We start from the raw sequence: 26,715 nt of genomic DNA, 5'->3' as shown, positions 1-26,715 counted from the left end.
CTGAACTCACCTAATAAGGCATTTTAGAACTCAGCTGGTTGGTTATTTCCCTAGGCAGAGTCATAAGAAGGTGGTATACTTTCCTAGATTAAGACCCTCTGAGATTCTCTGGTGCTCATAATTAAAGTGATTGCTTTTCTTACTTTAAAGTCCTTCACCAGTTAGATATTGAAGTTGATAAGAAAAGATGCAGACATGTATTTAGAAAGGAATTGATCGGCTGTTTGCTTTTCTCTGAGGCAGTAAAATTGTATCTCATGGCTTATTTTTTCCTCAGCTGGTATTGAAAGCATAACAGCCTCCCTGCTAGGAAAAAGGGAGTGTTACGAAGAACAGCATCTGTTTGTTGAAGATAAATGATCAGCATCTTTGGGTTCATAGACCCTTTGGTAACTTAAAGGGAGGCCTTGGAATGATTGTGCTCTCTCCTTCTCTCCTCCCTCCCCAAAGAAATAGGCTATTTAAATATTCTTTGTAGTGGGTGTGGCGGGGTAGGAAGCATTCTTTGTAGATTTGGGACGGATTTTATCATTTGTTTCTCCCTCTGTTTGCCTTCTTGGAATTGTTTTATGGGGAACATTTCTTGGACATTTGTCATATCTAAAGTGCTGTGGTACTTCATTTGCAAAATTAGTAGGGATGAAATTCAATGTAATCGGTTTCATTACTTGTTCGAAATTTGGTTTAAGATCAGTGAGGGAGGAAGTTTAATTTTATGAGTAAAATGTAAGTTATTTATATTGTTTATTGATTTTATTTCTTCCTGTGCTTCCCATCTGTCATTGCCATTTTATGATATTATGATTTTTAAAAATTTAATATTCTAAACTGAATAACAAAAGAGTATTGGAAATAATTCCAGAGGTTTTCAGGCACAAGGCTGACATGCGGATCTTACATTTTCTTCTAACTTTTGCCTTTTATTTTCAGGAAACAAGTGTTTTTTGTTTTTTTTTTCCCTTGACTCATTTTTATTTAAAATAATGTTCTTAAGAAACTGTTGTATTGAACAAAATTTATTTAGAATATTGTTGTCCAAGTGGAACAGCATTCTTTTTTTTTTTAAAATGAATTTATTTATTTATTTATTTATTTATTTTTGGCTGCGTTGGGTCTTCGTTGCTGTGCGCGGACTTCCTCTACTTGCGGTGAGCAGGGGCTACTCTTCGTTACGGTGCGCGGGCTTCTTACTGTGGTGGCATCTCTTGTTGCAGAGCATGGGCTCTACGTGTGCGGTGCGGGCTCTAGAGCACAGCCTCGGTAGTTGTGGCACACGGGCTTAGTTGCTCCGTGGCATGTGGGATCTTCCTGGACCAGGGCTCGAACCCGTGTCCCTGCATTGGCAGGCGGATTCTTAACCATTGCGCCACCAAGGAAGTGCCTGGAACATCATTCTTGACCTAAGCAAGAAAATGTTGTTTTTGTATTTTTGCATAGCAGCCAGTCTACAGGTATATTTTTTTACAAATTGAGAGTATAGAGCATTATTTATTGCTTTGGTTTATCCACCATCAAAGTATGAATTTTTCTACAGGTACTTATTCCAAGTTTAAAAATTTAAACGGGGACATCCCTGGTGGCACAGTGGTTAAGAATCTGCCTGCCAGTGCAGGGGACACAGGTTCGAGCCCTGGTCCAGGAAGATCCCACATGCCGTGGAACAGCAAGCCCGTGCACCACAACTACTGAGCCTGTGCTCTAGAGCCCGCGAGCCACAACTACCGAGCCCATGTGCCACAACTACTGAAGCCCGCGCACCTGGAGCCCGTGTTCTGCAACAGGAGGAGCCACTGAAATGAGAAGCCTGCGCACCACAACGAAGAGTAGCCCCCTCTTGCCGCAACTAGAGAAAGCCCGCGTGCAGCAACGAAGACCCAATGCAGCCAATAAATAAATAAATAAATAATAAATAAATAAATAAAAATTTAAACAGATGATAATGGATAATTCCCTTAGCATCTCACAAGAGTATGTAGAATATAATTTCACCTTTCCTTATGGTATAGTTTAAAGCGTACTGGGTTTGGGTTCAGGCAGAATTAGGTTCCAGTCTTGACCCTACTAGTTTTGATATGAGTGTGATCAAGATATTAATCCTTTTCGGCTTCTATTCCACATCTGAAAAATGGGAGTAATATTGTTGACACTTTGAGGAATTGCTGTAGGGATTAGAAATGAAAAGATATAGTAAAAGATATATAGTATAGTGCTGTATCTGGAACAAAGGAACCTAACAAAAGGTTCCTATCATTACTATCTATATATTTTATCTATTTATATTGTGTTGCCCTATTATCCATATGTGCGTGCCCTAAGGAGCTAATGAGACCTTGTGCTTTGGTGGGCCTCTGCCTGTTTGACCAAATGGTCCTAGACTGCAGTTTGCATGTTCCGGATTAGAACAAATATTTGCAGGGACATTTACTAGTTGCCAAAGTCCATGGACTTGATTGCATGGATTTTATGACTGCCCATGTCTACCCAGAGGCCTGTTTTCACTTTTGATTCTTAGCCACATTCTGATGAGGTAAAGTTATTGTATAGTTAACAAATGGGCAAGATTTTCTTGTATTTTATTGTCACAGTTATTCTGAAAGTCCATAATTCATCCAGTTTGAATGTCTTTGAGGAATGCTGTTAGGCGTTATAATGCCAACTCACTTTAATATATAGGAGTGATGGAAAGTGAAGGAAAGATTAGCAATTCAATTTAAGTATCAATTTTGGAATTAATATTTTCACACAGCTCATTTTTAAGGTATGTGAATTGCCGTAAACAGTCTCATGGTTTTAAATACCAGCTGTACATTCATGGCTTCCAGATTTATATATCAGCTAGATCTCTCTCCAGGACATCAGCGTCACATATCCAACTGCTTATCTCACACCTCTGCTTGGACCTCTTAATACCAGAACTAAACTGATTCCCTCTGCTGCCCCCCAGGCCCCACTCCCAATCTGCTGCTCCCACAGTCTCCCTCATCTCAGTAAATGGCAGCTCCCGCCTCTCTCCCTCAAGGCCAAAAAACCTTGGGGTCATCCTTGACCCCTCTCTTTCACACTTAGTCTGTCATTCCATCAGTAAATCCCATTGGATTTAAATCCCTTTGCTATCCTTCCAGAATCTGACAAGTTTCCCTCACCATGCCAATACTATCCTGTTCAAGCCAGCGTCAGCCCAGATATGGTGATTACTTCTTAGTGGTCTTCTTAACTCTGCTTTTGTCCTCTTACAGTCCTTCTGAGGGCAGCAACCAAACCGATCCTTGAAAATGAAAAGTAGGTCATACTGCATGTTGTTCAGATGTGGTTTCCTATCTCATTTGGAGCAGAACCCCAAGTCGTCTCGATGGCAGTCCTCTGGGCCCTGCAGAGTAGGCTCCCTGACTTCCTTGCCTACTTCTCTCCCCCAGGTCAATTAGCTCCAGTCACACTGGCCTTCTCCCTGTTTCTCAAACATGTTAATCACACTCTGACCTTAGAAACTCTGTGCTTACTGTTATTTCTAAGTGAAAGTGTTTCCCTAGATGTCCACACAGTTTAATCCTCTACTTTCTTGGGCTGTGTTTTTCATAGGCATCTTCTCAGTGAAGTCTTCTGTGACCATCCTGTAAAGAGTATCAAGCTCATCCTCTCCTAATTCACGGCTTCATCAGCTTCCTTTTTTTTCATAGTAATTTTCACATATGTTGTGGGTGTCTATTCTCTCTTCCCTTACTATAGTGTAAACTTCATGAGGACAGAAACTATTTTGTTCTCTATTATATTTCCACTGCTGAGATTAGCAGGCACCTGAAGAAGTTAATGAATTTTAATTTTAGCATGGGGCATAATTTTATTATTGTAGTGGTGCAACTGTCTGCCACGTTCTTTATTGGCATGTGTTGAAGTAAGAGATCAAATTGGAAGACTAAAATTCATCTGAATTGTGAATAAAAACAAAAAGGAGTTATCTCTAGGGTAGACACTTAGCTGAAAAGGTATACTTGTCTAGCAGCATGGAAGTGATTTATCAGTGATAGTTTTATCCATTAGTTGGAGAGTATGTCTTTTACTTTGTCATAATGAGATGAAAGCTTTTCTTAGAACCTTCTTTGTACCAAATCCACATCCTAGAAGAAAAAGAGACTTAATGATTGTGGTTCTCTACTTTTACTTTATTTCTCTTTCCTCGCAAAGATGAAGATCCTGAATTTTTTTTTTTTAACCTTTCTCCCACTGTAGCTTTTATTTATTCACTTTCAAGCTTTTTATTGTGGAAAAGTTCAAATATATATAAAAAATAGAGAACATGGTATAATAACCCTCGGGTACACATCACCTTCCTTAAACATTTATCAGCTTATGGACGTTCTTGATCTTCTACACATCTACTCACCCTCTCTCAACCCTGATTATTCATTTAAAAATATTTAATAGTAATGTTGAAAATAGTAGATATGCCCATTAGTCTAAGGACATATTTAAAAGGATCAAAGCATTCAGATTATGACTGGCAATTAAATATGACATAAAGCAGGATATCTTGTTGTAAATAGAGTTTTTGTGGATTTCTGTAAAACTGTAAAGCAGAATAAGATATTTACTGCTTTTTTCTTTTTGTATTATTTCCTGCCCAGTGAAGTAACTAACCCCGAGGTGGTATGAGTGTTAATAGAGTAGTTTTATCGACTTCAGGCCAACAGAGAAAGGGAAATTCAATAAAAAAAATATGTCGTTGTGGTAAGCGTTTGGTCTTTTTCTGAATCTTTTGATTTCAGATGATAGTATATGGATTATTTTTTCCTTGTTTCCATATTGATAGACATTTGGGCTGTTTCTGGTTTTTGTCTGTTATGAATACTACTGCTGTAAACATTCTGGTACATATCTTTTGGCATGTATTTCTTTTGGCATATATGTAGAAGTGTACTTGCTAGGTCAGAGAGTAGGCATTCATTTATTTGCTGGTATCTTTAAAGCTAGTTTTCAAATGGTTAAAACAATTACATTTCTACCGTGAAGTATGAGAGTTCCAGTTGCTCCTTAGCCTCACCAACAGTTGCTATTCCTGGTCTTTCTAGTTGTAGCCTTTCTCATTAGTATATCAGTGAGATTTTTAAAAATTATTGTTACTGTTTTTATTTTTACTATTTCTTGATTTTTTGAAACTGTGGTAAAATTTACATATAATGAAATACATACAGTAAGTTTGAATTTTGATCATTGAATTTTGATAATCATACATCTGTGTCATTGCCATCATAGTCAAGATATGGAACATTTCCATACCACGGCTTCTTTATTCTGCTTCTAGTCAGTCCCACCCCCATAGACCATTTGGGTTTCTGTCATCATAGATTGTTCTTAAACTTCATGTAAGTGGAATCATATAGTATACGTTTATTCTTTTCTTTTGCTTCACATACTATTTCTGTTATTTGCCTACGTTATTGCTTGTGTCGGTATTTTCTTTTTTACTGCTGAATAGTATCCATTGTATGAATATGCACAATATGCTTATCTATACATCTGTTGATGAATTTGAATTGTTTCCAATTTATGGCTCGTATTGTAAAAGCTCCTTTGAACATTTGTGTGCAGTCTTTGTGTAGGCATCTATTTTCATTCTTTGGGTATATATCCAGGAATGGAATTGCAGGCTTATAGGGCAGATGTATATTGAAATTTATAAGGAATTGGCAAACGGTTTTCCAGTTGGATTGGACCACAGTGAATTTCAGTTGCTCCACATCCTGGTTAATATTTGGTACTGTTAGTCCTTTTAGTTGTAAGCATTCTATTGGGTGTGAAATGGTAACTCATGGTGGTTTAATTTACATTTCCTGATGACTAGTGTACCTTTTCATGTGCTTATTGACTCTTTATCTTTGGTGAAGGGTCCTGGTTTCTTACCCAATTTAAAAAAATTGCATTGTTTGTCTTTTTCTTATTGATTAGTGGTTCTTTATGTATTTTGGTCAAATATATTTTCCTTCCTGTCTGTAGCTTGCCTTTTCATTTTCTAAGGGTGTCATTTGATGAACAGACATTTTAATTTTGAAGTCCAGTCTATTGTCTCTTTTTCTTTCTTTCTCTCTCTCTTTCTGTGTCTCTTTCTCTTTTTTATAAAATGATTATAACTTTTTTTTAATCCTGCCTAAGAAATCTTTGCCTACCTCAGGTCATAAAGATTTTTTCATATGTTTTCTTAGAATTGTGGTTTTAGCTTTTATAGGTAGGCCTATGAACCTATTCAAGTTAATTTTTAGGTGTGATGGAGGTAAGCGTCAGGATTCATTTTTTTCTCAGCAGATATTCATTTGCTCCAGCCCCATTTATTAAAAAGACTCACTATATTGCCACATCAGTTTTCTTTTGGTTAGTGTTTGCATGGTACATCTTTTCCCATCCTTTTTTTCCCAGTCTTCCTGGGTCTTTATATTTAAAGTGTTTTCTTCTAAACAGTATATAGTTGCATCTTATTTTTTCATCCAGTCTGATAAGCTTTGTGTTTTAACTGGAGTCTGTATCCATTACATTTAATTGATTACAGTTTACCACCTTGCTCTCTGTTTTCTCTTTGTCCATTTGTTCTTTTTTTTTTTAAATTAATTAATTTATTTATTTTTGGCTGCCTTGGGTCTTCATTGCTGCGCATGGACTTTCTCTAGTTGCAGTGAGCGGGGGCTGCTCTTCATTGAGGTGTGAGTGCTTCTCACTGCAGTGACTTCTCTTGTTGCAGAGCACGGGCTCTAGGTGCACAGGCTTCGGTAGTTGTGGCACGTAGTCTCAGTAGTTGTGGCTCGCGGGCTGTAGAGCGCAGGCTCAGTAGTTGTGGCACACAGGCTTAGTTGCTACGTGGCATGTGGGATCTTCCCAGACCAGGGCTCGAACCCGTGTCCCCTGCATTGGCAGGCAGATTCCTAACCACTGCACCACCAGGGAAGTCCCATTTGTTCTTTTTTAAAAAAATTATTCCTTTCCTGTCCTTTTTTTGACTATTTTTATTATTTTATCTCAAGTTTTTGCATTATACTTCTTAGTGTTGCTCTTTTTAGTCTTTACTGAACAAATTACAAAATACATCCTTAACGTATTATAGTACTAACCATAAATTAGTACTTTTATCATGTCCTGAACAATGCAAGAATTTTATAATACTTTTGCATTATTTTAATGCCTCTTTTTTGCTATGTTAGAGTTATTTTACTTCCATGTATGTTATAAATTCCACAAGCCATTGCTAGTGCTTTTTAAAAGTCAATACTCTTGAATTTAACCACATAGTCACCTTTTCTCGAGCCTTGCTGACATTTTTTTGTGCTTCCGTCTACAATCATTTTCCTTAAGCTGAAGAACAGTTCTTGTAGTAATTCTTGTCTGTTGGTGAGGAATTCTCTTAGCTTTTGTTTGCTTGAGAATGTATTTTGCTTTCATTTTGGAAGAATATTTTCAATGGGAATAGAATTCATCTGTGTTTTTTATTTCCTGTACTTTTTTTTTATAAATTTAAAAATAAATTTATTTATTTATTTATTTTTGGCTGCGTTGGGTCTTCGTTGCTGCGCATGGGCTTTCTCTAGTTGTGGCGAGTGGGGGCTACTCTTTGTTGTGGTGCGCGGGCTTCTCATTGCGGTGGCTTCTCTTGTTGCAGAGCACAGGCTCTAGGCGCACAGGCTTCAGTAGTTGTGGCTTGTGGGCTCTAGAGCGCAGGCTCAGTAGTTGTGGCGCACGGGCTTAGTTGCTCCGCGGCATGTGGGATCTTCCTGGACCAGGGCTCGAACCTGTGTCCCCTGCATTGGCAGGCGGATTCTTAACCACTGTGCCACCAGGGAAGCCCTCCTGTACTTTTAAGATATCATTCTATTATCTTCTTGCTTCCATAGATTTTGTTGACAAGTCAATGATATTTCTTACTGTTATTTCCTCAGAGCCTTGGTTCTTAACTGAGAGTGATTTTGCTTTCTCTTTACCTCTTCCCCCAGGGGACATTTGGTGATATCTGTTTATGTTTTGGTTGTCCCAACCTGGGGCAGGGGTGTTATGCTATTGACATTCCTACAAGGCACAGAACAGTCTCTTACAACAAAAAATTATTTGACTCACAGTGTCAATAGTGCCAAGGTTGGGGAACTGTGCCTTAGAGGTAGTGTGTCTTATTTTTCTCTGGTTGTTTACAAGATTTTCTCTTTATTCTTTTATTTTTCAGCAGTTTGATTATGATGTGCCTAGGTTTCATTTTCTTTGTTTTATCCTTTTTTGGGATGGATTTTAATTCCCTCTTACAGCATACAATTTTTAAAATTCATTTGTCTACTATTTTCTTCTTTTTTCTTTAACATATTCATCATAGTTCTTTTGAAGTTCTTCTAATGCCACTCGGATCACCTCTGGATCTGCTTCTAATGACTATTTTATCTCTTGATTAGTGGCTAATTTCTCTGCATGTCTAGTAATTTTTAAATGTTTGTTGAACATTGTGGATGTAATGTTATGGAGGCTGTGAATTACCTTCCTTTGAGAAATGTTGAATTTTGTTCTGACATGCAGTTAAATTACTAGCTAGCTCTTCACTTTCATTCTGTCAAGGTTTGGATTAGTTTTTTGTTAGATTTGGTCTATTTCACTTTTGTTTCTATTTCTAGAGTGTGGTCCTTCCGTGGCCTTTGTGGGGTTTCAGCTGAACGTCTAGGGTCTTTACCAAAATCTCTCAGCTTTGGCTGGGCTCAAACTCTAACAACTTTCCAGCATTGACCTTTAGAATCTCAGCTTCCCGGCATCTGCTTCCTTCCTGCCAGGCCTCCTATGGCTTCGTCTTATGCTTCTCCAGCCCTGGAGACGATCAGGAATTGATGAGCATTTCTCAGCAGACTTTTAGGGTGTTCTGTGGCTACTCCCTGCCCAGCACCCTGTCCCTCCAGTCCTAGTGATCTTTGCCCAGAGCTCTAATCTCTGTTCCTTCCACCCATGTTGACTATAGTCCATGCTTACAGACGGTTTTATGCGTTCTGTTTAGATTTAAAATTATTTATGGTTGGAGAGTAAGTCTCATATGAGCTATTCTTTGTGACCAGAATCTGAAGTCCTCCCATTATCTTTTATAGACAGATGAACTGCTTTTAAAATCAGATGTATTGCTTTGTATTTTAGTCTAGAAGAAACACTGGTTTTGTTGTCATTATAGAGTAAGTTCTATATTTCGTAGAAACAAGTGTTGAGAACACAGCTTATGTCAGTTAGGTTATTATGTATACAGAAGTTGATGTCTTAATTAACTGTTATGTTTTCTGTGCTTCAAGGAATCATCTGTTGCAGTTTGCCTTAGAGTCACCACCCATCTCTTCTTCCTCCTCTTCAAAGAACCTTGCTGCCAAAGTGCACACTTCTGTAGCCTTCAGACATTCATTAAAGCAAGGAAGCAGGCTAATGGAGAACTTCTTGATTAGAGAAGCTGGTGGTTCTGTGTCAGAGTTGTTGATAAAAGCGAATGAAAGCGAATTCAGCCCTCAGAAAGAGCTGAGTTCTTCTGCAAAGACCAGAGGGACACCTTCCGTAGAAAAATCAGCTCCAGGTTTCTCAGAGGCTGGTGTTCCTGAGACACCCTCTACATCGGCCTTGAAACAAGTTACTAAAGGTAGGAAATTATTTTCACATGTTTGTTTTCTTACTTAAGAGAAATCTTCTCATCCCACATGACATAATATATAAGCAGCATTTTTGAGGGGGAAGGAATGGGAAAGGGCAAACCCGCTTTCGTCTTGTAACAGCCTCGGAGATGGATGTAGGCAGTGCTTCCAGATGTGTTCTCTTTCTGCCTCATAGAATAGGAATTCAGGCTGATGGCTGGAAAAGTGAAGCCGTTTTAATTAGTTCGTACTTCACGTATGGCGTACCTTTCTGTTTTTCAGCTTTTCATTCCCCCCTCATCCTTTATATCAGTTCCAGTTTAACCTTAAAGAGCTCATTTTATCTTAAGATATCAGCACTTGAACACTTCCAGGCTGTTCTGAGTCGCATTTATAGCCTTAGACAGTTTGACCACTCCCCTAGCTGTCTGACCTTATTTCTCACCTCTCCCTCTCAAAATCCTTCTGCCATAGCCAAGCTGATCTCCCCACTATTCCTTGAAAACACTCGGGGATTGGAAAAGTACAACCTGCAGGCCAGATTTGGCTTGTCCCCCGTTTTTGTAAACCAGGCTTCACTGGAACACAGCCATGTCCATTTGTTTACCTGTTGTCTGTGGCTGCTTTCATGCTACGTGCCATGGTTTATTGGCTGTGACAGAGACCATCTGGCCCCCAAAGCGTAAAATCTTTACTACCTGCCCCTTTGCTAAAGATGTCTGCCAATCCTGTTCCACCTTTCCAGACTCTATCCAGGTCTAACCATTCTTCGGTTATGTTACATAGTATTGGTTTCTCACATCACTAAAGTGTTACAGCACTTGTTTTCTGGACTGTTTTGTGTATAGTTTGCTTAACTTTTTGATGACTAGGTCAGCTTGTTTATCCTCTTGTTTCCATGTCTTCTTGCCAGTGAAGTTCAGAGCACCTTTTAGGTAGAAACTCTGTCTTAGATATTTTTGGTACGCCCATACCACACACAGTGCAGGGCTGTTAGTGGTTAGTAAACTTAGGTTGAAATTAGTTTATTAGTACTCAAGTGTTTAAATTTCATATGGCTATGTGAATTTTTTACTTACATTTCCTAGGATATCTTATCTTTTTCAATTTTTTTTATTAATTGCCAGTTCTTATTATATGTTTTTAAGTTGATAACATTTTCCCTGTAGCAGAACCTTTTTTCCAAGCGAAATCTTGCAGTGAACCATAACATACAAAGTGGATAAAATTGGCCTTGCTCCGTTAAAGTGGATATGGAGGGTCTGGGGATTGTGCTCCTCCACGTGAGCGCCCCCTGCATCCCTGGCTGTTAGCCATGGTGGCCTCTGGGCCCTGAGATACCTCCACAGGTCCCTTAACTCCATCAAACAGTTTCAGAATGATTGTTTCCACTTTTTAACACTACACTTGTATAGGCATACCTCAAAGAAATTGCGGGTTTGGTTCCAAACCACTGCAGTAAAGCAAATATCACAATAAAGTGAGTCATGAATTTTTTTGTTTCCCAGTGCATATAAAAGTTACATTTACACTATACTGTAGTCTGTTAAGTGTGCCATAGCATTATGTCTACAAAAACAGTATACACACCTTGATTAAAAAATGGCTGATTGCTTAAGAATGCTGACAGTCTCAATTACTCGTCAACAAAGGAAACAGGAATATAAAATGGAGAAAAGACAGTGTCTTCAGCAAGTGGTGCTGGGAAAGCTGGACGGCTGCATGTAAATCAATGAAGTTAGAACACACCCTCACACCATACACAAAAATAAATTCAAAATGGCTTAAAGATTTAAATATAAGACATGACACCATGAAACTTTTAGAAGAGAACATAGGCAAAACATTCTCTGACATAAATCATACCAGTGTTTTCTTAGGTTAGTCTCCCAAGGCAATAGAAATAAAAGCAAAAATAGGGGAATTTCCTGGCAGTCCAATTGTTGGGACACAGAGCTTCCACTGCTGAGGGCCTGGGTTCAATCCCTGGTTGGGGAGCTAAGATCCCACAAGCTGCCTGGTGCGGCCCAAAATAAAATAAAATAAAATAAAAGCAAAAATAAACAAATGGGGCCTAATCAAACCTAAAAGCTTTTGTATGGCAAAGGAAACCATAAACAAAGCAAAAAGACAACCTATGGAATGGGAGAAAATTTTTGCAAATGATGTGACTGACCAGGACTTAATTTCAAAGTATACGAACAGCTCATGCAGCTCAATAATGAAAAAACAAAGCCCAATCAAAAAATGGACAGAAGACCTAAACAGACATTTCTCCAAAGAAGACATACAGATGGCCAACAGGCACATGAAAAGATGCTCAACATTGCTAATTAGTAGTGAAATGCAAATCAAAACTACAATGAGGTACCACCTCACACTGGTCAGATGGCCATCAAAATGTCTACAAATAACAAATGCTGGAGAGGGTGTGGAGAAGAGGGAACACTGCTACATTGTTGGTAGAAATGTAAATTGGTGCAGCCACTGAGGAAAACAGTATGGAGGTTCCTTTAATAACTAAAAATAGGGTTACCATATGATCCAACAATCCCACTCCTGGGCATATATCCAGACAAAACTATAATTCCAAAAGATACACGCACCCCTATGTTCATAGCAACACTATTTACAATAGCCAAGACATTGAAACAGCCTAAATGTTCATTGACAGATGAATGGATAAAGAAGATGTGGTGCATATATACAATGGACTATTACTCAGCAATAAAAAAGAATGAAATAATGCCATTTGCAGCAACATGCATAGACCTAGAGATTATCATACTAAGCAAAGCAAGTCAGAAAGAGAAAGACAAATACCATATGATGTCACTTATATGTGAAATCTAAAGTACGACACAAATGAACATATCTACGAAACAGAAACAGACTCACAGGCTTAGAAAATAAACTTATGTTTACCAAAGGGGAAAGGGAGTGGGAGAGGGATAAATTAGGAGTGTGGGATTAGCAGATACAAACTGCTATATATAAACTAGATAAACGACAAGGTCCTACTATATAGCACGGGGAACTATATTCAATATCCTTTAATAAACCATAATGAAGAATATGAAAAAGAATAGATATATGTATCTATATATATGTATAAGTGAATCATTTTGTTGTACACAAGAAACTAATACAACATTGCGAATCAACTCTACTTCAGTTAAAAAAAAAAATGCTGGGACTTCCCTGGCGGTCCAGTGGTTAGGACTCTGTGCTGTCACTGCCGAGGGTCTGGGTTCAATCCCTGGTCAGGGAACTAAGATCCCACATGCCCCTAGCTGTACATACCCTCCCCTCACCTTCCTCCTTTGGCAGGTATATCTTACTCAGGTGGTTAAGATTGCTTCGGTGCTAAAGATGAATGGGTCCTAAGATGGGAAAACTTAATATTAGTTTTATAGCTTCATCACGCCTTGGTAGAAAAGATTTAAGTAAAGCATTTTCTAAAAAACAGATTTCCAAATTTCTTCGCAGTCTCTTCTTCTAGGCCCAGGATTCTAATTATGTGACTTTCCACAATGTAGCCCTTACCCAGTAAGCAGTCTGTTCTACTCCTGCTGCCCTAAGGTGTCCTTTTTCTCTTCTGCTTTTCTAAGTGCATGTTAAGGTTGGATTCTCTTTTTTATCTTAGTTGCTGAAAGATGCTGGGTTATATTAATTTTTGCTCTTTCCACAAATAATAAAATCTCTTTCTCTTTTTGAAAAATACAGTGGATTGTCCTGTTTGTGGTGTTCATATTCCAGAAAATCACATTAATAAGCACTTAGACAGCTGTTTATCACGTGAAGAGAAGATAGAAAGCCTCAGAAGGTAAGAAAGTTAAGCATAACCGTTGAGCTACTTTAGCTTGTTGCCTCCTATGATTTATAAAATATGAGCCAACTGTCCATTCTCTCTCCTTGTTCTTTCCTCAACTCCCACCTTGCCAAATATAATTAACTTTATTATATGCTAATAAAATTTGACTTAACAAGAAACTAGTGATTTAGAATTCAGTTCTTTTTAAACTTGTTTTCTTCTCTTAGAATTTTAGAACTACCATAAAGCCCTTGGCCCAAGAAAGCAAGGTTAGACTCTGAATATAGAACACATCAAATCTTTTTTTGGTTCTTAGGAAGCTCAGAAGTTTAAATTTGTAAAATCTAGCTTTTTCAAAAATTCTGAATAGTTAATTACTATATACATATGACATACTATATACACATGACAGTAAAAGGTACAAAAGACACCTGAAAGTAACACAACATTGTAAATCAACTGTACTCCAGTAAAAATTAAAAAGAAAAAAGGTACAAAAGGGTATTTTTTTTTGTCTTTTTTGTTTTTTTAGAAAATATGGAATCATTTATTCATTCAACAAATACTTATTAAGCACATAACTGTGTGCCAGGCATTCTACAAAGCATTGGTGAATCACTGGTGAATGAAAGTCAAATTCTCTGCTCTTAACACCCTTTTGTTCTGGAAGGATGCAACCAGTAGGCTTGCATTTTGAAGGCAGTGATTTTCTCTGTTATTGCATATGTAGAAGCTTGCAGTTGTATAGTTTGTCTGTGGAGCAGATTCAGAAAGGTGTGTTTGAAATGTAGAGTATGTGTGTGTGTGTGTGTGTGTGTGTGTGTGTGTGTGTGTGTCCCTGCCAGCTACCCAGGTGAGATAACTAAGTTGTCAACCCAGTATCTGCACCTAAACTCACACTATTCTGCCTCCCCTCATACATCAAAATCACAATAGTTTATTAAACTAGGCCACTGTTGTTACACATGTAAGTTGTAAGTTAGGAATCAAATTGTAGTCAAAGTTAACCTGCAGGGTGTTAAAGAATCAGTGATAATGAAGATAATAAGGAAGCAGAAGCCGCAAATTAGATGAGTCTGGTGATGAAGGGAAGAGGAGAGATGAGGTGTTAGTTTGGGGAAGGATTAAGGAGCAAGATCAGGGAAGATTTTGTTTTTTAAAATAGCAATTATATAAGCCTTTAGCCTCCTTCCTTCTGCTATCTCCAGGGAGAGAGCAGATGATATAAAGAACAAGAGATCAAAAGTCCAGTAATGAAGTTATCCTTGACATGCAGAAGGAACCCTTCTTCTGAAACAGGATGGAAGAGGGAGAGAATAGGTGATAATTCCGAGATCTGGAAAGGAGAGGGAGGAAATTGAAGAAATTAATCGTATCCAGGAGGTGGGAATGAACAGAATGATTGGCTCTTACGTTTGGTCTGTTTGGAAGAACTTGGAAGAGTGCCAAAAACCATGCTGATAAGACAGGACTATTTTATTGTTTTTTTGTGAGTAAAGCTAAAATGGTGTCACGTGATTTTATGAGTAAGTCTGGAGTGAATGCAGGTTCCGAGGGACAAACTCTGGGTGTTATAATGTACAAAAGCTAACACATAAAGCACAGTGATACTTTATTAATTTACAGTGGGGGGCACCAATTGACAGTTCTTACTGTCGTGTTTTTAGCTTGATAGTTAACTTCTTTCCCCGAGCAGAACCTTTTTTTCAAGTGAAAACGCACAGTGAATCATAACATATAAAACAGAGAAAATTGGCCCTGTTCCATTAAAATGGAGGTGGAGGGCTTGGGGACTGTGCTCCTCTCCCTGACCTCCCTCTGCATCCCTGCCTCGTATCCACAGTGGCCTTCAGGCCCCAGGATCCCTCCAGAGGTCCCTGCGACAGATGCCTGTGCGGTCCTGCGTGCCCAGTACTCACTCCTAGTGGGTACGTTTGTTGATGAGAATAAAGTTTAGATTTTTAGGTTGCCTAGTTAGTCGAGATTTGGAATAAAGCTGGATCATCACGAGGATTATTTCTCATAAGCCGTGAGGATCTAATGACCTACCTTTCTCTTTAGAAATGTTTTTTCCTGAAGAGTGAGTTGGGAGTATAGAAGCTGGGCATTTTCTCCTTGAAGAGTAAGGAATCAGCACTGATAATCTTGCTTGGACTGCTCTTTCGCTAGATGCATCCATTGTATTTCTTCTAACACACTTAGCTCTGTCAGTTTATCCAAAGATGTACTCCTCCGTGTGTAATTAAGTTCAAATTCCAGTAGTGGTTCCAAACAGGCTCCGTGGAATACTATAATCCTGCCGATTACTCTGTAGCGCAATTTAGAAGCACTGCATACACTCCCTCTTTCTCTCTCTCTTAGGGAAAGAGTCACTGTGTAAGTTAGTGTATTGAAGGCTCTGAGAATTCCTTCGTCAAGCATAATTGTTGGATTTTGTTTAATCCAGTAATTCCTAAATTTATTTGACCTTAAAACCTTTTTGTCCTTATAACTCATCTTGCAAAGCTAGTGTTTGTGAAGATACACTTAGGGAGACATTGAACCACCTTTCTCTTTAGTTACATCCTGGTCCTGGGGTCTGGTCACATGAAAGAATCTCTGACATTTAAAAAAGTTTCTCCACAGCACCCCAACAGGCCACTTCTTTAATATGGATGACAGCCCTTAGCCCATTCTATGTAGATTCATATCAGAGTTGATTCAAAGAATACTCTTCCTTTTGATGTCCTCAGATTCTGAGGACCCTTAAATGCATTACTGTTTCACCAAATCATAGAAGAAAGGTAAGTAGCATTTTCATGTTTTGGGAAACATTTATCAGCCTTCGTATTTTAAAATTCATGACAGAAATTGTTGATTTCTGCTGGTGCTTTTCATTGTAAATGCCAGTGAACAGTAGAGTTTTCCATTAGAATTTCACAGTCATAAGTTTTATCATCTATCCTTAATAAAATAAAATAAATGTTTTAGGTACAGACTTACTGAATTGTCCCTCACAGTGTTCTTGTATAAACTCCTACAAAAGGTTTTTCAGCTCTTGCTACCTTCTGTGATTTTATTTAGCCATAATCTTATCAGTGTTGTAGAGTCCAATAGGCTGTCTGTCATTATAAGAAGAGCAATTTTCAGAAAAATGTAATCTGTTGAGGGTTTACAGGTCTTTCTGCAGTTATATAGTTATTTCTGGCTTTTAGACCATATTGATAGAGCATAAAAGAAATAACCTAGCCAGGGAATGGTACTGTTGGGTAATAGAGAAATGTTTGGTTGTTTTCATTCTGTATTCGACTGTACTCTCTCTCTCAGTGTGGTCTCTGGTGCATTTGCATTAGATTTCCACGTGGAACCTTGTTAATAGAGATTTTCGGTTTCCACTTAAAGAGCTGAGTCAGAATTGGTGGGTGGTGTGGCCATGCGACTGAGAACTGCATTTTAAATAAGCTCTCCAGGTGGTTCTGAGATGCACTCAGGTTTGAGCAGCATCGCCTTGTGCCAGCTAGTTATATGCAAGTCTTTTGTAAAATCTTGTTTTTCTGGATAAACCTATTACTTTCAAGTTCCTATTAATTTTTACCTGAAGTTTTGATATTTCATTTAAAAATGATTGCAGTTTAGTGACTACCATGAATACATGTTTATTAAGCACCTTATTGCCATAGTGTTGAGCCAGGTGATGTACTTAGAGAACCAGGTTATAATCAGATTAAATAGATTAAAATTCACTATGAGTTTCCTGTTTAAATAATTGTCTCAAGTCACTGATACCCTTAGGTAGCTTGACTTCTACATATTCTATTTAAAGAAATAATGTTTATTAATTGGTGTTTTGGAGGGAGTATAAGAAAGTCATTTGATAGAGCTTTGTCATATTTAAAATTGTAGCTTAGTGCTTATCATTGTATTCATTATGTAAATACAGTGAAGAGCCAGGTGGGGATTTTGCCAGTACACTGCTTAATGCCTTATATATTTGTTAATATAATTAATTGAAGTTGGAGAAAAAAAAAAAACAGTGCTGTGTTTCTTGCTGTTGTTTTCAGTTGTGTTCTTTTGAAGATGATCCCACAAGAATACTATCTACCCATCAACTCTCTGAATTCTTTTTCCATTGGTGTAATGAGTTGGGTAAAGCTAACCATCCCAACAAGTCTTCTTTTGTTTCATCTAGTGCTTTTGCAAAATGATTGCCTTAGGCCTAAGCGGGCAGTTTTGGCTAGGCATCAGAAATTTTTCTAAAGAAGCTGTATATGATGATATTCTTAAATCCATAGCCTGACCCACGATAGCATTTGTACTGTAATCACCTGAGATAGCTGGTTTTATAGAGATTTGTGTGGAAACCATGGGCAAAGTTTAGGAAAAGCATGCTTTAAAGAGGTGAAGAAGTAAATAAGTTCGCATTAGTATGACCCTAATTTCTCATAGCATTTAGTCCACAAGCCTTCTGTATGAGTCCCAGGTCTGCATCTTTAGGCCAGGCCTCTCTCTGAGACCTAACTTTCTCTTAAGTTTTGGCTGCCACCTAGACCCCTCTATCCGAATGTCCCACTGCCACTTCAGATGCATCACTGTCAGAAAAATACTGTCAACTTTATTTGTAAACTTGATCCTTCTTCTCTTTCCTGTTTTTGTCTTAATGGTTCTGCTATTTTCCCAGTCGCCTTGGTACTGAGTCAGAAGGTAAATTAACTGTTTTACATGAAAAACATTGGATAATTCACAGTAAACCTTAGTGATCTCTTTTTTTCCCTTTTCAGCTCTGTTCACAAGAGGAAGCCGCTGCCCAAAACTGTATATAACTTGCTCTCAGATAGAGATTTAAAGAAAAAGCTAAAACAGCATGGCTTATCTGTTCGAGGAAATAAACAACAGCTCATTAAAAGGCACCAAGAATTCGTACACATGTACAATGCCCAGTGTGATGCTTTGAATCCTAAATCAGGTAAAGTAATTAAACAATGAGTTATGTTTATCCTCTGGATAAAGCAGTTTTCTGTGGCTTAGTGGTTATAAATCACAGAAAAAAATTTTAATACATTTTTGATAATAGGTAAGATATGCAAATGTACTCCTTCCAAAGGTACCTAGAGTGTCCTGTGATAAGCCAGCCTTTCTCTCAGCCCGTCTCTCCGTCCCCCTTCCCTTCTTAGAGGCAACCACTGCTGCCAGCTTCTCATGAATATGAAGGTTGATCTAGAGAGCGTGGCCTATAATCCTAGTTTTGCAGCTTTATGACTGGGTGACTGTGGGCAAATTACTTATTATATCTGACCTCGGTTTTCTCACCCATAAAGTAAGAGTTATAATACTACCTCATGGTGTTTTTGAGCAGAATAAGTGATAAAATGCATGTAAAGTCCTAGCATAGTACCTTAGCAAGTAGTCAGCATTGAATAAATGTTACCATTAGATTATTAAGATTGTTATACACGAAAATAGATCTTTAATCATTATTGTTATAAAAATGTTAATTTTACATGCATACTACTTAATAGTTTGTTCTTTCCATTTAACCACACACAAATTTTGGGGTTCTTTCAGTTATTAGCATATGGATGGAATTGCCTAATTTAAAAAAAACTAAAGTATAATATGCAAATAGAAACTTACACAAATTGTAAATATATTGTTTGGTGAATTATCACAAAGCAAAGGGAAAGTGCCTTTGTAACCACTACTCAGATCATTACCAGCATCACAGAAGCCCCCTCCCAATCTCTACTACCTTCATTCTCACAGATGACTACCTTCTTGACTTCTCAAACCACATATTCATTTTGCCTATTTTTGCCTATATTTTATCTTTATATAAATGGAATAATAAGTAGCTTATGCATTCTTCTGAGTCTGATTTCATTTTTTACAATATTACGTTTATAAGATTTATCCATATTTTTGTGTATAGTTGTGATTTTTAAAAAATTTTTGTTGCTGTAGCATATTCTATTATATAAATATATTACACTGTCCATTTGGTGGCTGATGGACATTTGGATTTTTCCACTCTTTGGCTTTTAAGAATAATGCTGCTATGAGTAACCTTTTGCAGGTCTCTTGGTGCTCGTAGGCACACATGCTTGGGGGATACGTATACCTATCCCCCAAATTATGTTTTTGCAGATGTTCAGCTTTCATGGGTACAGGCAGAAACTCAGTGCCAATGTATGCTCTCATCAGGAGGGTATGAGAATTCCAGTTTTTCCATATCCTTAACAACATCAATATTGTCAGTTTTCCATTTTGGCCATTCTGGTGGGTCCACAGTAGTATCTCATTATGGTTTTAATTTTTGTTTCCCTAATGGCTTGTAGTGTTCAGCATATTTTTATATTGTTATTGGCCATCTGGATATTCTCTTTGGTGAAATACCCATTTAAGTCTTGTGCCCGATTTTTCTGTGCTGTGGATCTGTTGTTTCCTGATTTACTTGTGGGGGTACGTGAATTTTTCTGGATACACATCTTGCTGGGTGTGTATATGTTTCTCCTTTAATTTCATCTTTTCCCTCTCTTAATGGCTTCATTTGAGAGGTAGAAGTTTTAAATTTTATATCCAATTCATTGCATTTTTCCATCGGTTAGTACTTTTTTGTCTTTGCCTACCGTAAGATCATGTTTTCTTCTAAGAGCATTATTCTTTTTGCTTCTACCTTTCAATCTACAGTTTATCTGGAATTGATTTTAGCATACATTGCGAGGTAAGGGGCGAGATTATTCTGTTGTTTCCATATGGATAGCTGATTGATGTCGCACCATTTATTGAAAAACCATCCTTTACACATTGAATTGTCGGTACAGCTTGGTTGAGAATCAGCTTACTGTATATGTGTGGGTCTGGACATTGTTTTGTTCCATTGGGTCATTTATTTAACCTTGTGCCAGTAGTGCACTGTCATAATTGCTTTATGAGTAATTTGTAATAGATCTTGCTGTCTGGTAATGTAGTTCCTCCAGCTTTGTTGTTTATTGAGATTGTCTATTTATAGGTGAATGGGTATACAAATCGTGGTACAGCCATACAGTGGAACACCGCTTAGCAATAAAAATGAACTACTGATAGATGCAACAACATAGATAAATCTCAAAAGCATTGTGCTAAATGAAAGAAGCCAGATACAAAAGACAACACACTGTATAATTTTAAAACTCCATTTATTTAGCATTTTAGAAAAGGCAAAACTATAGGGACATAGAAGAGATCAGTATGTCCCAGGGCCTGAGGGTAAGGGGGAGGGAATTTACTGCAGTGGGGCAGAAGAATTTCTGGTGGTGAAGGAAATGTTCTAGATTTTGGCTGAAATGATGACTAGATGACTATTAATAGGCAACTGGGCTTGTCTGCAATTTTTGGCTATTCTGGATCAAGCTCCTATAAACATGGGCTTATAGATTTTTATGCAGCCATGTGCTTTCATTTCTCTGGTATTTTCCTTTTCATTCAGTTAAAATATTTTCTAATTTTTGTTGTGATCTCTTCTTTTACCCATGGGTTATTTGGAAGTGTTTTCAATTTCCAAATATTTGAATATTTCCCAGATATCTTTTTTTTAATCATTTCTAATTTGATTCCATTGAAGCAGTTCTGTATGATTTCAGACCTTTTACATTTATTGAGACTTGTTTTATAACTCAGCATTAGGTCTTCCTTGGTGAGTGTTCCTTAAGCACTTGAAAATTTTAGGTTTTTTTGTTCAGTGATCTGTAGTGTTAGTTATATAAAGTTGCTAGGTAGTATGTTCAAGTCTTCTACATCCTTACTTATGCTATGTTTACTGATTCTGTCAGTACTGAGAGGATTATTGAAATCTCCCAGGGTATTTGTGGATTTTTTATTTTTCCTTTCAGTATGTTCCGTTTTCTTTACATTTTGAATCTCAGTAATTAGGTGTATGTGCATTTAGTATTGTTATGTCTTCTTGATGAATTAACCTATTCATTATTATGACATATTTGTTTTAGTCTCTGGTAATATTCCATAAATAATAATCTTATTTCACTTTTTTCTTTAAACATATTGTGTCATTATATTTAAATTGTGTTTTTTGGTAAGCCCGTGTGGTTTGGATTTGCTTTTTAAACTTAATTTGACAAGATATACCATTAAATTGTAGCATTTAAAACTTTTTCATTTAATCTATTTGGTGGGGTTTAAGTCTACCATCTTGCTCTTTATGTTGTCTTTGTCCTGTCCATTCTTTGTTTTTTTTCTTTCTTTTCTTGCTTTCTTTTAGATTATTTTTTAGTTCTCTATTCTATCTCCACTGTTGGCTTATTAGCTGTACCTCTGTTTAATTTCTTTTAGCAGTTGTTCTAGAGTTTACCACGTGCATCTTAAACTTATCGCAGTCTACCTTCAGATATCATTGTACTACGTGTTTAACATAAGGACCTTACTCTTTCCATCGTGGTTTTATTGTCATAGATTTTTCTTCTGTGTGTTATAAACCTCATAATACTTTGTTACCATTTTTGCTTTAAACTGTCAATTTTCCTTTAAAGACATTTTAAAAATTGAGAAGGAAAGTCTTTATGTGCCTACGCATTCACCATTTATAGTATTCCTTATTTCTTTGCTTAGATCCAGGTTTCCATCTGATGTCATTTTCTTTTGGTCTGAAAATCTTCATTTAATGCTTCTTGTAGTGCACATGTGTTGAGACAAGTTCTTTCCACTTTTATTTGTCTGAAAAAGTCTTAGCTTTGCATTCTTTAAAAAAAAAACTTTATTTGGAAATAATTTTGAACTTATGGGAAGGTTGAAACATTATCATAAAGAACACATATGTACCCTTTACACAGATTCACCTGTTAACATTTTGCCCCATTTGCTTTATGAATTACTGTTTCTCTCTCTTTATTAATGTATATGTATTTGTGTGTGTGTACATCTTTACATACACATATTTTTTTCTTAAACCATCTGAGAATAAGGCGTATAATCTTGTCTCCTAAATACTTTATTGTGTATTTCCTAAGAAAAGAGATATTCTCTTTTATTGCTGCAGTACAGTTATCAACTTTAGTAAATTTATCTTTGTTAAATAGTTCTTTAATCTGTCATCTCTATTCCAGTTTCAGCAGTTGACCCAGTAATGGCCTTTATGGATTTTTTTTCCCCCTCCAGTACATGATCCAGTTTTGGATCACATTATTAAATTTAGTTGTAATATCCTCTCAGTTTCTTTCAGTCTGGAACAATTCCTCAGCCTTTCTTTGTCTTCTATGACATTGACATTGGCATTTTAAAAGAATACAGTCTTTGTTGTTGTTGGGTTTTTTCCCCAAATAGAATGTTCCTCATTTTGGCTTTGTCCTATGTTTCCTTTAATTATGTTCAGGTTGTGCATTCGTGGCCAGAATACTATATAAGTGATGTTTTGTCCTTCTCAGAATATCATATCTAGAGGTATTTGACATCTTTGTGCCCTTCATTTGTGATGGCAGGTTTGATCACCTTGTCAGTTTCTTCACTGTGTAGTTTCCTCATTACTCCTAGTAAGAAATCTGTAGAGAGACACTTTTATACCATCTAAATAGTCTATACCTCATTAAAATCTCATGCCTGTATTTAGCATTCTTTGGTAATTTTTAGCTGAACTGGTCTTTTCTGTGTAGTTGCACAATGATGATTTTCTAATTTTAGCCTTCCTTCCACATTTGTCAGTTGACACCTGCCATGGTACTGGAAACAGGAGCCTTCCCTTCTTGTATTTAATTTGTCTATTATCAATATGGATTCACAGATTTATAGCTTATTTCCATCCTTAATTATTTTGGTGTTTATGTTTCTAGATTTGGCCAGTGGGAGCTTCTCCATGCTGATCCTTGGTCCTCATGCCATACTTTCATTATTATCATTATAATTTTTTACCATTTCCTTATTTCTAGCATAACAAGGTAGTGATTCCCTGACCCAGCCATTTCCCTGAGAAGCTTTGGTTCTTTTGGGGGGAAAACAAGATAAGGCTACCAGCTATGCTCATTGCTACCTGGTACCTTTGCTTCTAGACTCTTTCAGCAGATGGAGCTCAGGAATATATACACACATATACATATGCATACATGGATATGTGTATACATACACATGCATGTATGCCTGTATACTACATGTATATGTATGCATGTAAATCCACTTATACATATTAGAAATCATGAGAACATACCGATACCTTTACTTTCAATCCAGCCCCACAGGGGTCTTCTTTACCTTTCTCTATTTCATATTTGTATTTCCCTTTTTCCACAGGGAGGATCTTCCCTCTCAGTAGCATCAGCACGTTTACTAATTTGTTCAGTTCTGTAATATATCTAAAATCGTTTCAGAATTGCTTCATCTGTACTACTACACCTCTCTGCAACCAGAGAAAGAATTCCAGATTTTTTTTTAGTTCTCTCTACCCAGCCTTCCCTTTCCCCTTCCCCCTCACCTGCACTAAGGGTACATAGTCAAATACTGTGTTCATAAGTTATTTTTTCCCTTTATTGTGGTTATGTTATTTGAAATAATACAGTGACAGTTCGTTTGTTTCACTTTGTTTCCAATTTTAAAAAAAATAAATTTATTTATTTATTTGTTTTTATTTTTGGCTGTGTTGGGTTTTTGTTGCTGCGTGCGGGCTTTCTCTAGTTGTGGTGAGCGGGGGCTACTCTTCGTTGTGGTGCGTGGGCTTCTCGTTGCAGTGGCTTCTCTTGTTGCGGAGCATGGGCTCTAGGCGTACAGGCTTCAGTAGTTGTGGCTCGTGGGCTCAGTAGTTGTGGCTCGCAGGCTCAGTAGTTGTGGCACACGGGCTTAGTTGCTCCGTGGCATGTGAGATCTTCCTGGGCCAGGCCTCGAACCCGTGTCCCCTGCATTGGCAGGCAGATTCTTAACCACTGCGCCACCAGGGAAGCCCTTTGTTTCCAATTTTTATTGTTGTTATTTAGTTTCCTCTTCTAAGTACGAGAAATTAATAACAAATATATCATGTAAACTGCTTTAAAAGAGATATACAGTTGACCCTTGAACAACATGGGTTTGAACTGCAGATTATATGCAGATTTTTTTCAGTAAATATAGTACCTGTATTTTAATTTTACAGATCTTTAAATTAACTAAGTGTGGGGAGAAGTTTGTGCAGCAGGCTGGGAGCATCAGCAGTGTTAGCTGGAGTAGGTTGGATATTGTCAGAAAGGTTTCTGATCTCTCCCTTTCACTGACCTTTGCTTAGAATAGGTTTTTCTTGGGACTTTTATTTTCTTTCTTCTGTGAGTGTTGGTGGTTCTGGATTGCAGGCTTCACCAGAGACGAGTCTGGGATATCTTGAAGATAAAAAGAAAACCTGGGAAACTTACCACAGTGTTGTTCCTCAAATTCCGAGGTCCTTAGCCAGTCCATTTTCCTCCTTCCACTTTTCAGAATTCTCTTAACCTTGTCTGTTATATCCAGGGTTTGTAGTTATACTTTGCAGGTAAGATTATGAGAAATGAGAAGAGAAATGAATCTAGGCCATCTTGTTTGGAAACAGAAGTTCTTGTTCATGTATGTATTTTTGATTTCTGTTTTAGGTGCAAACACATTAGTATTGTTAAATCTTCTTGGTGACTTGACCCCTTTCTGTAATTTCCCTCTTTGTCCCTGATAACATTCATTGCTCTGGAGTCTCTCGTGCCTCATATTAATATAGCTATTTCAGATTTCTTTTCATTGGTATTTACAGGATACATCGCTTTCCATTCTTTGTTTTGAACCTGTTTTGAATCTGTGTCTTTTATTTAAAATGGGTTCTTTGTTGACAGTATATTGTTTGGTTTTTCTTTCTTAATCCAGCATTCTCTGGCTCTTATTAGTGCCTTTAGACCATTTACATTTGATGTAGTTGGCTTCAACTTAACATCTTGCTAGTTGTTTTGTTTGTTCCATCTGCTTTTTGTTCCTTCTATCCTTTTTTTTAAAAATATCTTGGATTAATTGAGTATTTTAAAAATTATATTTCATTTCTACTATTGACTTATTATTGTACCTCTTTTTCAAAATTTTAGTGTTTGCCTTAGGGTTTACAGCGTACACCTTTAATTAGTCACAGTCTACCTTCAGATAATGTATCACTTTGCTTGTAGTATAAGAACCTTGTACAACAGTTTACTCCCAGTCCCTAATTCTTTGTGCGGTTGTTGTCATGCTGTATACACAATGCATTGCCATGGTTTTTCCTTTAAACAGACAATTGTCTTTTATAGTAGTTAAAAATAAGAAAAGTATATTTCATATTTACCTTCATTTTTACCATTTCTAACACTTTGTTTCTTCTTACAGAGATGAATTTCTGGTTTTAAATTTCTTTTGCTTGAAGAAATTCCTTTAACACTTTTTTGGGTACAGATCTGCTAATAATACATTCTGTCAGTTTTTGTTTGTCTCAGAAAGTCTTCATTTCTCTTTCACTTTTGAAAAATATTGCCCTTGATATAGAATTCTGGGTTGGTAGGTTTTTTCCCCAACACTTTAAATTCTTCATTCTGTTGTCTTCTGGATTGAATAGTTTTTGATGAGCAGTATGATGTGATACATGACTTTTCTTGGTGTGGTATACCCCTTTTTCTCACTGGCTTCAAGATTTTCTTTGTGTGTCTATGTGTAGGTATATTGTTGTGTTTTTGTTTTGTTATGTTTTTTTGTTATTTTTTCTGCTTGATATTCTTTGAGCTTCTTGCATTTGTGGTTTGACATCTTTCATTATATTTAGCAAATTCTGGCCATTAGGTCTTCAAATATTTTCTCTCCCTTTTTTCTTCTTCTGGGATTTCTATTACGTGTATGTTAGGGCTTTTGATATTGTCTCACAGCTCTTAGTTGCTCTATTCTGTTTTTTTGTGTGTTTTTTTTCCCCCTTTTTCTCTGTTTCTGTTTGGGTAATACCATCGATCCCATTTTTAAGTTCACCAATTCTTTCCTTAACTGGGTCAAGTTATCTCTGCTAATGTTTTTTTATTTCTGACATTTCTGTTTTATTCTTCTTGATGATTTCATCTCTCTCCTGAAATGCCCCATCTGTTCCTGCATGTTGTTCATCTTTTCCACTAGATGTTTTAGCATATTAATTGTAGTTATTTTAAATTCCATGTCTGGTAGTTGTAACATCTGGGCAACTGGTATCTGAGTTTGGTTTTGTTATTGTTGTTTGCTTGCTTGTTCATATATCTTGTAAATTTTGGTTGAAAACCAGACTTAATATGTGAGACTCTAAATGCTGAAGTAAATAGTATGAATGACTAAAAAATGGACTTGTCTCTTCTTCTGCTGGGACTTTACTGTGTG

General features: G+C 37.1%; 1 protein-coding gene across 5 annotated transcripts in view; it reads left to right on the top strand.

Annotated features, from left to right (window-relative positions):
- The window catches only part of RAD18 (RAD18 E3 ubiquitin protein ligase), a 105,585-nt gene that overhangs the window by 24,577 nt on the left and 54,293 nt on the right, over positions 1–26,715 (top strand). For all 5 annotated transcript variants that reach the window (XM_061195568.1, XM_061195570.1, XM_061195567.1 and 2 more), the window contains exons 5-7: positions 9,282–9,616; positions 13,335–13,434; positions 18,180–18,364. In XM_061195568.1, coding sequence (XP_061051551.1) covers positions 9,282–9,616; positions 13,335–13,434; positions 18,180–18,364 — 620 coding nt within the window. The remainder of the gene's footprint in view (positions 1–9,281; positions 9,617–13,334; positions 13,435–18,179; positions 18,365–26,715) is intronic.

This window comes from Eubalaena glacialis, chromosome 7, assembly GCF_028564815.1.
Source record: "Eubalaena glacialis isolate mEubGla1 chromosome 7, mEubGla1.1.hap2.+ XY, whole genome shotgun sequence".
Taxonomy (NCBI): domain Eukaryota; kingdom Metazoa; phylum Chordata; class Mammalia; order Artiodactyla; family Balaenidae; genus Eubalaena; species Eubalaena glacialis.
Note: the sequence above shows the minus strand (reverse complement) of the source record. Positions and strands in the feature narration are given on the sequence as shown.